At 40.8% G+C, this 13942-nt stretch overlaps 3 protein-coding genes across 3 annotated transcripts; all 3 read left to right on the forward strand.

The window, feature by feature from the left end:
• The first annotated feature begins 4758 nt into the window (after window positions 1–4758).
• On the forward strand, window positions 4759–6133 carry LOC113590265 (claudin-9). Its single transcript, XM_027030315.2, has one exon. It carries the CDS (start codon window positions 4875–4877, stop codon window positions 5526–5528), a length of 654 nt encoding a protein of 217 aa, XP_026886116.1. The 5' UTR covers window positions 4759–4874; the 3' UTR covers window positions 5529–6133.
• A 2239-nt stretch (window positions 6134–8372) lies between these two features.
• On the forward strand, window positions 8373–9621 carry LOC113590278 (claudin-4-like). Its single transcript, XM_027030329.2, has one exon. It carries the CDS (start codon window positions 8442–8444, stop codon window positions 9096–9098), a length of 657 nt encoding a protein of 218 aa, XP_026886130.2. The 5' UTR covers window positions 8373–8441; the 3' UTR covers window positions 9099–9621.
• Window positions 9622–12426: 2805 nt separating this feature from the next.
• LOC113590277 (claudin-3-like) lies at window positions 12427–13303 on the forward strand. Its single transcript, XM_027030328.2, has one exon. The coding sequence runs from the start codon at window positions 12650–12652 to the stop codon at window positions 13295–13297; it is 648 nt and encodes a 215-aa protein (XP_026886129.2). The 5' UTR covers window positions 12427–12649; the 3' UTR covers window positions 13298–13303.
• Window positions 13304–13942: the final 639 nt, after the last annotated feature.

A 13942-nucleotide genomic window follows, 5' to 3' on the forward strand; every position in this document is an offset into this window, starting at 1 on the left:
TGAGGAGCATAAGTGAGGAGTTGATTAACAGGGCATATTTGCATTTCAAAACAATATATAGTTTTTAGGTTTTGAAGTAAAATTGGTGTATTTGCTAATCTGTATAATGCCAACACCTGTGTGATGTTTGTAATATGATAAACATTTAGCTACATTTACATTTTATGTAAAATTGCTTTTCAAGTCTACAGTTTTTGAGTTCAAAGGATCTTTATGTAATGATAATACAGTGAGTGTATTGTCGTTATTAGGTATGTTAAATGTTCCACTTTCCACAGACGCTGTAATGGCTGATCTCTATGATCTCTGAATCAAATGTCAGAACTGGATGGGTTTGTTTTGCATTACTTACACAAATGACTATGGGAAAAACTCAGTGACAGAAAACAGGCAGGGACATGTCGTGATGACAGACCTTGCCAAAACAAACTGTCAAAACCTTCACAAAAGCAAGCATACCATATTGTATGTTTATTTGATGACAAAAGTAAAAAAAAACAGATAAAATTATCAATAATAACAGATCAATTAGTAACTAATCACAAGGAAAATAGGAATAAGTGAGACAATAGTTAATAATAACAGGTAAAATGCTTATTAATCACAGGTAAAGCAGTCACTACTAATAAGGGATATAGTTATGTAAAATAATGTAAAATAGGTATCAGTAACATGCAAATAGTTACTAGCAAGAGGTAAAATCATTACTAATAAAAAATAGTTACTAGTAACAGAAAATTGTTACTAAAACAGGAATATCTAACTAAAAACAGGGAAAGTAGTTACTAATAATGAAAAATTACTAAAAACAAGGAAAATAGTTAATAAGTTATTAAGGACACTAGCAACAGGGATAATAGTTACGAATAACAGGGATTGTTACACACATTACTTTCTGTGATTCAGCACAGCACTTTGTCATTTTTAATGAAACTGTGACAAGTTTCTACCTCAGAAAGTGGGCAGGGTTTCAGTGTGTGAAGTCGGTGTGTCATGGCATCGTTCTTTTCTACTTTGATTACTCAACCTGTCCTAACCACAAACAGCAATAAAGCATAGAGTGATAACTACTCAAAAACAGACCCCATGGACAACTCTGACCAAAGCACACATGTTTGAGCTGAGATATTATTGTAGCCATCACGTATCACTGTGTTTCTAAAAAAGAGCTACAATAGAAGATAAAGGACAGACTGTTTCAGCACATCATGAGAGCATCCTCAATTGCCCATATACAGACTTCCTGTAAAGTCCTTGTGATGTCATGAATATTTCCTGTCACATGAGTATTTACTGTTATCTCTGGGCTTTTCTTTTTGTTCAGAACAAATTTAAAACCAAAATTCCTTCTAGGATTTGCTAGTAATGTTACTATATCACCATTACAAAAACAACGGCAGGGTTTTAAATGTCACTGACATGTGAAATGAGAAGTCTTCATTTAATTAGCCAAACGAACTCTGCCTGAGGGATAACCATTCGAACAAAAGTACCATTATAGACCTTCTCACGTTGCAAGCTTAGATTTATAGTGACAATTTGCATTTCAGGAAATCATTTTAATAAAAGCACTACAACCAATAATTATATTAATAGTATGATGAACAGTGTTCATTATACAAATAATACTCATAAAAGGTGTATTGTAAATATATATAACTTGTCAAAGTATATAGTTTACGCTGTTCATATAAAAACTAAGATAATAACTAAACTAATATAAAACTAATATACTAAACTAATAATATTGAAATACATTCAAATATATGCAACTTAATATTAAATATATAAAGTGATTGTGCATAGCTCAATATGACAAAGTCCACATACATGACGCATAGGTTAAATATAGAATTTATAATGTTGTATATTTGATGTATTTCTATAAAGTATTTTCAAAGTGTAACTGTTTACTATCTATTTCTTTCTTATCAATTTATTTCATTTTTATACATATGAGTTACCAGAATTAGGCACTGGAATTCTAAGGGCATTGGAACTGCAGGGCAACACCTCAACAATGACCAGGACAGTCCCTGCTGTGTGCCCACACAAAGTGCAGCAGAAAAGCTCATCAGGGCCACATGGCTCCCTGCATTCTGAACACCTGCTCTGTCTCCGTGTCTCCCCAGCTAACGCTCAGTAAGGAGACAGGCTCTGGCCTGATACTCATTAATGAACTGCCGCCCGTGCCCTGAGAAGACAGGTCCTGCAAGTTCCTGCTCCCACGCTGAAGAAAACCACCCACATAGGTTTCCACAAGCCTGTGCATGATAGCTGTTTAGCGAGCCCAGTACACCTGTACACCCAGTACACATGCTGCAGATCCAGATGGCAGAGGTGTTATGCACCTCACCACCCCAGTAAGGATGGATTTCCTTTGTCAGTCTATAAATCCTCTGTGAAAAGCGTGTTCCTGAAAACACCCCTGGTGTCTAACCTAGACACCTGTGTAACCTGCGTGAAACGTAGCTTCGATAGCTAGAAGGTTTTCGGCTTAGGTTAGAACTGTTTTGGCCTGGATTTGAATGGCGTTGGCCTGGGTTAGAAAGATTTTGGCTTGTACTCAGTTTATCAGAGTAATATAAGTATTTGATAACATTTGACTTTATTTTCTTTAGTCACTTCAAAAGGTGACCCAATCTCAATGATTCTTTCAAATATTTGTTCTACCCACAGAGTCAGTGTTTGTTAGAGATTTACCCAGAATTCACAAAGAAAAAATGTGACTTTTCTGTGACCAATAAATTTATCTTATCTTTTCCAAACAAAACCTCCGGCCTTAACCTCAAATATTCTAAATATTCATTAATTTCTTGACTGACTAACTAACTCCTAACTTTTTTTTTTTTTTTTTTTTTTTTTTTTTTTTTTTTTTTTTTTTTTACACATTTTTGTCATAAATTGTAATCATAATGTGTTTGGCAGTTACTGATATTATGGACAAAGATCAGCTTTCCTTTACTGATATATAAAAAAAGCCAGACTGTGTGAGAAGGGGCAATTCCAGTGTGTGTGAAGAGGCGGTTCCAATGTGTGTGTGAAGGGGCGGTTATATTGTGTGTGAAGGGGCGGTTATATTGTGTGTGAAGGGGCGGTTATATTGTGTGTGAAGGGGCGGTTCCTGTGACTTTACCTTGTACTTTCCATATTCTACCTCTTGGTGTTACTTCCCAAGTGCAGAGCTCTTCAACCAATCAGCACAGCTGTTGTGATTTAAAATTTATTCTGCACCAGCTAAACATAGACAGAAAAAATATAATGACAATATAATATACAAATTAATTTTTTTAAACTCATAATAGCATATTTTGCTGAGGCCAGACATAAGCACAAAACGCACGTGACAAGATGTATCTATCACTGAATGAGATTGTTTCTGACATTTTTAGGTCTCAGTTACTTTGCTTGGGCCCAGAGGAATTTAATACCCTATTTTAAAACAGCCATCCAATAAACATAAGTCATTTGTTTAAATAACCAACATTACATGTTCAGATTACATGTTCAGTTATGTGATTTTGGTGAGTGAATGTGAAACTGTAATTGGAGGAAAAGAACTCTGAGAAGAAGTGATGAAGTTGAGGGTGACAGAGATCCTAGACAAGGCCTCCTTCACAGACTCCACGAGCAAACCAGGACAGCACACAACTGTATGATTATGGAATGTGTCAGAAATAATTATTTCATATTAAGATGCAATTGAAAAAGCTGTGACTTTATTATTATTATTTGCATTTATATAGCACCTTTCTCAAACTCAAGGTTGCTTTTTACAAATATCGTTTAACCTAAACCCTAAACTTAAACTCTTTTTAAAAAATCACAACCACACAGTTTCACCATCCTCTTATGATAGGGACCTACTATATGGAAAAGGGTTTAAGTTAGGGTTAGGGTTAAATGAATCAAAGTTTTAAGTGTCATCTTAGTCAGTCCATCAAATGCGAAAGAATTAAGAACTGAATGACAGCCACAATAAAACCCTCAGCTTATGAGTCTGGCTAGTTGAGGCTAAACCGTTACAGAGGGGGGGGTGAGCTGAGATCAGGTGACACATCTTGCTCCTTCCTTAGACAAAGACTGGAACTGTCCTGTGTGTCTTACTGAGAAGGGGACTGAGCAGGCTGTTCTCAAGGTTAAGGGGAAAATTGAACACATAAAAGAGCAATGGGGTCTCATTTCAACATGAAAACCCTCCGTGTCTCTTGTTAATGACAGGGTAGATATCAAACAGCAGAAAAATGCACAGGTGTCCTGATATTCAACCTTTACCATTTCTGCATTGACTGTGGAAGAAAAGGTGATTTAGTGTCATTTCAGTTGCTGGAGACTTTAACCAAAATCTTAGCCTTGCTGTTAGCCTCTTATTGTTAGCTTCACCAGAAAGAATGATAAAAACACACAACCTGTCCATCCAGGTCTGCTTATCTATGGAACACATACAAGTATTAACAATACCCAGCAAGATAGCTTATCTCACGTTCTTTCATTCTGTTTAATTCAGAAAGACAGAGTGCATCAACAGACTGATTCAGTACTAGCCAGGAGGTGCTAGACATGGCATAATGCTATTAATTTAATTCTATTAGTACCACACTATGGCAAAAAGGGAACACAAAAACTCTCTTTGCTCTTATACCAGAGAAAAGATGATGCCATCATGGTCTGACTCCACCTTCAAACTTCTAAGCAGTATAAAGAACGCAGAATCTGTTTCTCTCTCATCCTCCCTCCCTCCCTCTCTCCCTCTAAGAAAGCGTCATCCAGAGAGAGCCAGAGAGATCTCATAGCACGGCTGTTCTTCAGGGCTGCGTCCGGGACACGAGAGGACCTCAGTGCGCAGAACTCCAGAGACGAGAGTAAGGGGCGCGATGGCTTCAGCCGGCCTGCAGGTGCTGGGCATGATTCTAGGCGTGTCGGGCTGGCTGGGCGTAATGGTGGCCTGCTGTCTGCCCATGTGGCGAGTGGCAGCGTACGTGGGCCAGAACATCGTGATCACGCAGGTGGTGTGGGAGGGCCTGTGGATGAGCTGCGTGGTGCAGAGCACAGGACAGATGCACTGCCACATCTACGACTCCATGCTGGGACTGCCCCAGGACCTGCAAGCTGCCCGGGCCTTGACGGTCATCGCCGTGCTTGCCGGCGTGGCGGGCATTACGCTGGCCGTTGCAGGCGCCAAGTGCACCAACTGCACGGCAGATCCGGCCAGCAAACCGCGCATCATGCTGGCAGCAGGCGGGGCGTTCGCAGTCGGGGGACTCCTGTTGCTGGTAGCTGTGTGCTGGACGGCCAACACCATTGTGATGGACTTCCACGACCCACTTCTGCTTGAGACCCAGAAGCGGGAGTTTGGGAACTCGCTGTATTTCGGCTGGGGCGCCTCCTGTCTCCTGATCTTAGGCGGGGTCATATTGTCCTGCTCCTGCCTATCCCGAGCACAGGGCAGTCCCACATCTCCTCGTGTGGAGTACTCTACAGTCAAGTCCCTGCCTGCAATCGGACAGGACCGACGGGACTACGTTTGAACGGGCTGCCTTGTTGAGGAGAGAAATGAGAGCAAGTGGCAGGCCAGAGATGTGTGTTGAGACATGACTTCATCGCAGTAATGATTCAGGACAACTAATGTCTTTGGAATAGAAATTATGTAGAGTAAATTCAGTCAGCCATCATGCTACAGGTATAAACCTAATATTTAAGTGTAGAAACATGTTTTCAGCTGGGAACATTGTATTATAACATCCTTTGTAACGCATCTAGATTGTTGTGTCATAATGGCCTTTGTAACACAACTAGATTGGACACAACCTGAAACTTGTGCAGCGTTCCCAAGTGCCACATTTAAAACTTCATACAAGGAAGAACAAACTTACCAAGCTCCCAGAAACTGTTGCCTGCATGGTCACCCATTTTGCAGTAAACCATAGAATCTATGTTCATTTAATAATTTTCTGGATGGCATGTATTGGAATTGTCAGGTTAATTGCAGGTTAATGCATCTGTAAGGCTGAATGGACACTGCAAGGTTTAACAATGAAACACAATGTATGAAAATAAAAGTTCTTATCAGAGACCAATCAGCATCTGAATTTCTGCTAGAACCCTTTGTTTTTTCCCCCCAAAAGTCAAGGCGGACAATCATTCCCAACCATGGATAAAACTGTAAATCTGAGACTTCCCAGGCGCCGTGCTGGCCACACTGGAAGGGGGGGGGGGGGTGCTCACTGCAGAGTGCCCTTGCTTTGTCTGAAATCAACCAAGCTTTTAAGGGACTGCTTGACACTCGAAACGAGCCTCCTCGCTCAGCTGTGGATATGAGCAAGGCACAACAGGGCCGTTGTTCTGGGCTCCTCGGCCCTCCTTTATGTCTCCTCTTCATTTCAGGGGGAGTAACTGGAACTTGCCACTCTGACATGAAAGTGCCTGCCTTGTTGCTAGGTGGATAATGTTCTGAGGTCACAATAGGCCCATTGGTGAAACTCATGAGTCTCACAAGACCCTTACTGCTGTGGGATTCCTTTGTTTGGTCAGGGTAATATATGACAAGAATATATGTTTAAACACTGGCCAAAGAGGAAATGCCAGACAAAACATAATGAAAAATAAAGCTTTTACAGTTTCGAAAGCTGAGGAATTTGCTTGATATCACAACTGTTATCTTTAAAACAACAGATACAGATACATGATACAGAGAGGTCTGGAAACCATGCCGCAAAATTCACCAAATGAAGTTGCCAATTAAAATGCCAATGTGGGAAAATTCATACAGAATGATACTAGAGTTCCGCTTTGGAGCTGTGTTCCAAATCTATCAAATATGTCCATGTCTATATTTAAACATATTTACACAGTCAAAAAATGGATCAAAGCCAAAACCAAAATGTATCATTCTTCACAAAATATTTGTGAGAAAATGAACAAGAGCTAAAAAAATGCCCTCTGCGCCACCAAGTATTGAGAACTGTGACATCAAGTGTCAGTGCTTGTCGCTGCAGTGAACTGGCAAGTGGAGCTTGATAAAGGGAAATTCACATCCATACTCTTCTAGTACACAAAGATAAAGTCGTGAAAAGATTTAAATCTTTGATATAAAATTAAAACTAACATGTTTGAGTGTTCAAAATGTTCAAATTATTTGCTGTTGAGACTATGAAAATCAATTTTGGGTCCAGTTCTTTGGGTCCAGTCTAAGATTTAATCCTGACTTTTGCACTAGAAAGTGCACATTTTGAAGTGCCCTTTGCTCTGTGAGCAGCAGACAGCCAGGCTAAAACCTATGACCTGCTCTGAAGGGTTAGCTGCTATACTGTTAGTTTAGCATTTTAATTTAATACTGCAGACTTGTATAGAAGACATTACAAAGCTTCCTTTAACACTGCTCTTCATATCACATCTCATATGGGCTTCTGCTGTGTGTTTATGTTGTGTGGATAAAATGTTCTTTATGTAACATGATTGAAAATCTTGTAAAAAATGTTCAGAACTTTGGTTAAACTTAGTCAATGATTCACCTTTCAGGCTTACATGACCTGACAGCTTTAACTTTCTACGTTCTTTCTAACTTTCTAAGTTTATACCTTTAGAGCACAAAAGAGTGTGAAAAAAATCTTACTTATCTTAATTTTTATCACTGTTCCAGCAAAGAAGTTATTAACAGCAAGCATGAAATGACTGCCTTCAAACCTACAATGACCAGATTGCAAAGGGTTACACTGTCAGTAACAACCTCATAAAACTGGATTTACTGTATGTGTGTGAGCTTAATCATGTCTAAAAAGGGCAGATGCAGTTTCTGTTTGCCGTTGGCTGATACTTAAAGAAAAACAAAAGCAAACTGCCCCACCACTAGCAAACGGTTGATGTTTTCTTTCAGGGGTCATTTGGTCATGTGACTGACTGATTACTCTACTTCAATGCGTGAGCCATTAGTCTTTCCTTTAAGGAAACCAAAGAATTTGTCATCACATAGTGTCAAGGGTCTTCGTGTGATGTTGGTGAGTTTGCTTCACATTATGGTAGTTTATGGCCAAAGCTGTGATACTGTGGCAAATGTGCTCTTGTCCATAATTACAGACCCAGAACCCCCAGGTCACACGAGTCTCCTGAGGTTTCATGCGTTTTGTGGTTTAATTATAACCTTTCAGTTATCTTTTAACCAGGTGCCCCTGAGCCTGGTTATCAATTCACTATTTCTTCTGTGTGAGAGCTACCATGAGCAGGCTGTTAAAATGTTTCCTTGCCAAGGTTACTCTAGAAAAAAAGCTATTTTGAAAGGTTTGACCAATCCCCATGAGAGCTCATCCAGGCAAGACTCCACCTTCCCCACATTACATGGTTATAAAGCAGTGGGCCACCGCTGACAATCTCCTTCAGCAACTGAACTGTGTGCCTTCATTTCTGGACTGGATTCCCTCCGAGTGTAACGCTTTCAGGAGAACAGAATGGTGGCTCTGGGTTTGGAGATCCTGGGCGTCACATTGGCGTCTCTCGGATGGATCGTTGGCATCGTGTCCTGTGCCCTGCCCATGTGGAGGGTGACGGCCTTCATCGGCTCAAACATCGTAACGGCGCAGATCATCTGGGAGGGCATCTGGATGAGCTGTGTGGTGCAGAGCACGGGGCAGATGCAGTGTAAGGTCTACGACTCCATGCTGGCGCTCAGCTCTGACCTGCAGGCTGCCCGGGCCCTCTGCGTGATCTCCATCTTGCTGGGTGTCCTGGGAGTCTTAGTGTCTGTTGTAGGAGCCAAGTGCACTAACTGCATAGAGGAGGAGCAGACCAAGGCCAAGGTGATGATTGCAGCCGGTGCGACTTTTGTCTGTGCTGCGGTTATGCAGCTGATCCCTGTCTCCTGGTCGGCCCATGCGATCATCATGGACTTCTACAACCCGCTCATTACTGAGGCACAGAAAAGGGAGATAGGCGCATCTCTGTACCTGGGCTGGGCGTCTGCCGCTCTGCTACTGATCGGGGGAGTGATTCTGTGCTGCAGCTGCCCCCCACGAGAGGAAAAGAGGTACGGTCCGGCAGGCAGGATGGTCTACTCCACCACGCGGTCAGTGGCACCCAGCGGCTATGACAGGAAAGACTATGTGTGAATTATGGTATTGGTATGAGGGACTTTTGGAAACCTTGCACTTGCTTTGATCAGACTGAGAGACTGATAACACTGACCCAAAAAGAGAAAAAAAAAAAACGCACTTGGAAAATCGATGTGTTTCCAAATAAAGCAAACGGGTTACTGTAACTACTGAGTAAATATTCTTGTTTTGTTACATCTAAAAGTTACGTGTAAAGGTTATGTTCTACATATTCTGGTTGTGGTTTGCATATTAACTGTACAGCAATTTTGTTTTTGGTTGTTTTTTTTTCTTCTTGTGTGTGTCTGTGTGTGTGTGTGTGGGTGTGTGTGTGTGTGGGGGGCTATGGTTTTAGAATTGATTATTACACAAACTGCTTTTTAAACAATTTACTCAGACCAATTAGAACTGTATTTGTGTAATTCATTTTTTATTTTAGTAGAAATTTGTTCAGAATATCCTCTATCAGAGTATAACAAACAAATGTTTCCTAAAATGAGTGGTTGTTGTTTTAAAACTATTAAAAAAGACTTTTGAGATACTTATAGTTATTTAATTATGTAATAATCCCTCATGCAGCTCAACTCATTCATTATGTTACATTCATTAATATTTAAACTACTACTTAAGATAAGGTGACACCACAAATATTTATTTGAAAGATAACAGTACTTTGATTTGGTAATTCAACTAAATTGAACGTTTAACATATAACCCATTCTTTACTTTAGTTATATTTTTATTGGTGGTTTCTAAACAAGGTTATCGGTTTTATGCTAGTCTGGTACTCCCACGATTGTGGTGTTAAATGCTAATGTCTTAATTAGATATTTAGGTGTTAGTGTCTTAAATTTTTAATATATATTTTTTCCAAAACATTTGCTGAATTACAAATACTTCCAATTCCATCATCACTAACGAATGCCATCACATTCTGCTCACAGATTTCTGTGTCTTTGTATGGGGCACTAGCAGGAAGAAAGGAGCATAGGGGGGCCAATCAGCCTGAGAGAGGTCCACAGGACCTCAGGAATGAGGTGCTGAGCTGAGCTTATCTATCTGCTTCTCAAAGCTCTGTTAGCGTTCTGTACAAGAATCTTGCCCTTGTTGAGACTCCAGTCTAAAGCCAAACCACCCTTGGACAATGAAACTGTTTCACTGTAGTGGGGAGGAGACCAGCTGGGGGTTTTCAACACCGGCCTGTGGAATGTCAAGGAAGAATTATCTGAGTTTCTGGGCCATATCTAAAGCCCCGCCCTGCAGTTAAACCCCAAGGGCACTGAAATGATGAGCAAACATCTGTAAGATCCACAAACACAGACGACTCACAGGGCTCATGGCTCAGGAATCACAAGTTAAGGACAGGAGAGGGAAGTTCCTGAGCTGTTACTCAGGGAATCTTGAACTGTAAGCAGAACATTTACATATAGGCTCATGGAGAAAATGTACTCAGTCATTTAGAAAATAACTCCCCCCCCGATTTTGCAATGAAGTGAACATCATTTGTTTACTCAGCTCAGGTATCTAACGAGGATGGCTATTCCATGGTTCCCTTCTAATCACAGTCCCCTTTGTAGTTTTAACTGTTACTCTTTGGATCTGATTAGAGTTTCATAATGAGTTTATGTATCTTAGGAATTTTTAGATGGGTGTTTCTCTGGCACATTGTAAAAGAGTAAACATGAAATTCAGTGAAGTTCGACTCCCTCAAAAGAACGCACACTGTGTACAAGCTGTACAGGAGAAGACTTGGAATTTCTGCAAAAACATTTTGTCTCAAAACATATGGCTCTGAGAATTTTTATTTCAGATCTCTTATAACATATTATGACAAAAATTATACCACCACACACTTTATCAATTGATGTAAAATATAAAGAGTTCCAATGCTACAATCAATGTTAATACTGGGGAAAGTTGTACTACTGGTAGGGACAAACTGTAACAAAAAGTGGGAAAAGTATCATAAAGTGAATGCATCTCTTATAATTTGCACTGGGCTGTTGAAAAATCTCTCCATGGCTAAACTTTATAGCTTATACAAATCTGTTCATACCAAGCTATGGGCAGAGAGCCAGTCTAGACCTGACATGGACATTTTGTACCATGACTGGTTTACAATATAAAATATGTATATGTACAATATAAAAATAGAAACAATGAATGCATATTCAACTTTGACTTTGTCCTCACTGGCTAACCCTGTGTCTGTCATATGATTAGCTCAGTCAGCAGTCAGCAGTGTACCCTTACCAAGAGGGAATCCAATATATCCAACACTAGTCTTAAGCTTAATCTTCCACAACTTTTCATACCATTTGTGCAAATTGCTACAAGTTTACAATTGTGAGATGACTGTAGGAGATGGTCTATTGTACAGACCTGATGACTGTAGGAGTTGGTCTACTATACAGACCTGAAGACTGTAGGAGTTGCTCCACCACACATATTTGATGACTGTAGGAGATGGTCTATTGTACAGACCTGATGACTGTAGGAGTTGGTCTATTATACAGACCTGATGACTGTAGGAGTTGGTCTACCATACATATTTGATGACTGTAGGAGATGGTCTACTGGACAGACTTGATGACTGTAGGATCTGGTCTACTATACAGACCTGATGCCTGTAGGATCTGGTCTACTATACAGACCTGATGCCTGTAGGAGTTGGTCTACTATACAGACCTGATGCCTGTAGGAGTTGGTCTACTATACAGACCTGATGCCTGTAGGAGTTGGTCTACTATACAGACCTGATGACTGTAAGAGTTGGTCTACTATACATATCTGATACCTACTCCTTTTAGTCTTTCTCTTCAAGTCTCTAGAGTGACACAGATGATGGGATATATAAGCCTTGGCAACACTGACTGATTTTTCCATTGTCTTCTCAATTATAACTTTTTACATAATATCTGTAGGCACTGTCTTTCTGTTCCACCATTTAGACATGCAGTAAATAAATAAATAAATAAATAAATAAATGAGAATGCAATAATCATTTTTTATTGTCTTTCTGGGAAATTAGTTCTCATACATTTTTTGTAAAGTTCTATTTTGGTTAGTTATTGAATAGTTAATGCTTTCTTATCAAGACACCTCACTGGTGCTGTGGCCCCTGAAACAACAACAACAACAACAGCAAGCAACAACAACAACAACAACAGTAATAATAATAATAATAATAATAATGATAATAACAACAACCAATAAAGGCTATTTTAAAAGAATATTACAGTTAAGTAAGTTTAAGTACACTTGTTTAAGATACTTTACAACTCCAACATGTTTCTTTAATTCTTCCCTCAAAACTCTTAATTCATAGCATTTCTGTGTCTTTTTTTTTTTTTACCAGAGCAAGAACAGGTCAGGGGCGTGTAAGACTTCCTCTTTGTGATGTCACTGCTCTGGAGGACTCCACCTCTCTACCTGATCTGGGGTACAAAGGATACTGTCAGGTAGTGGATCCACATTGCTGGCTCTGAGGCTTTGACACATGCAGCTCCATAACCAGCAATTGCTGAGCACACTACGGGTCCTCACAGAGACTGGGAGCAGCTGCAACCATGTCTGCCGGCCTGGAGCTCATAGGCATCGTGTTGGGTGTGCTGGGATGTATGCTGGCCATCATCGCGTGCGCTCTGCCCATGTGGAGGGTGACGGCTTTCATCGGCTACAACATCGTGACAGCACAGATCATGTGGGAGGGTTTGTGGATGAGCTGTGTGGTGCAGAGCACGGGGCAGATGCAGTGTAAGATCTACGACTCCATGCTGGCGCTCAGCACAGACCTGCAGGCTGCCCGGGCTCTCACCGTCATCTCCATTCTGCTGATTGTTGTAGCCGTGCTGGTGTTCATCGTCGGAGCGCAGTGCACCAACTGTATCGAGGACGAGACGGCCAAGGCCAAGGTGGTCATCCTGGCCGGGGTTCTCTTTGTTGCTGCCAGCCTCATGCAGCTCATTCCTGTGTGCTGGAATGCCAACACCATCATCAGGGATTTCTATAACCCACTGCTGTCTGATTCCCAGCGGAGGGAGCTGGGGGCTGCACTCTACATCGGCTTGGCTGCGGCTGCTCTCCTGTTGCTGGGCGGCTCACTGCTCTGCTGTTCATGTCCCCCTCGGGAGAAGAAATACAGCCCCTCCCAGATGTCTTACCAAGCCCCCCGCTCCACGGTCGCTGCTGCATACGACCGGAGGGATTACGTATGAGTTGAAAAGAAGGCCAACTCCAGAAACGGCTTAAATTTCAGGACAAGGGTACTGAAGTGCTCTCTCAGGCCCCGTATGAAGGGAAACGTTTACTGATGATATATGTCATTTGACTGATCATGTGAGTCACTTGGCTGGCATCTGAAAAGATGGGGTTGACTTATTGTCATGTGATTACTACAAAATATTTATACTGAAAATTTCCCATGAAGGAAAACATTTGTCATTAAGAATTTGTGCTTTTCTTACAGATTATTCTTGAACTTAATTTGTGACTTGAGCAGTAAAGGACAATTCTACCATTCACGATACCAACAAATGTAACTTTTTTTTACTTCAGAAAGTGTTTCAAAAAGTATTTATATCATGTCTTTAACCATCAGTGGTTGATAAGACTGAGGACGTTACATGGGAAAGATTTTGCTGAATTTACTCATGAAGAAAAACAAGGCTTCCAGTGCAAACAGTTATCTGAGCTGGTGTACATTGTAGTGTTCTTCACATTCATCCTTGTAACACAGGCAACTGAAATCCAGGAGCTGTGATGCCTTGTTGTGGGCAATTAGGCGCAGAGGAACATTTGTGTCAAGCTGTGCTAAAACACGGCCCTGTGATATTCACAGAACATTTCTGCTCCTTTGAGTA

The sequence above is a fragment of the Electrophorus electricus genome, chromosome 7 (assembly GCF_013358815.1).
Source record: "Electrophorus electricus isolate fEleEle1 chromosome 7, fEleEle1.pri, whole genome shotgun sequence".
NCBI lineage: Eukaryota > Metazoa > Chordata > Actinopteri > Gymnotiformes > Gymnotidae > Electrophorus > Electrophorus electricus.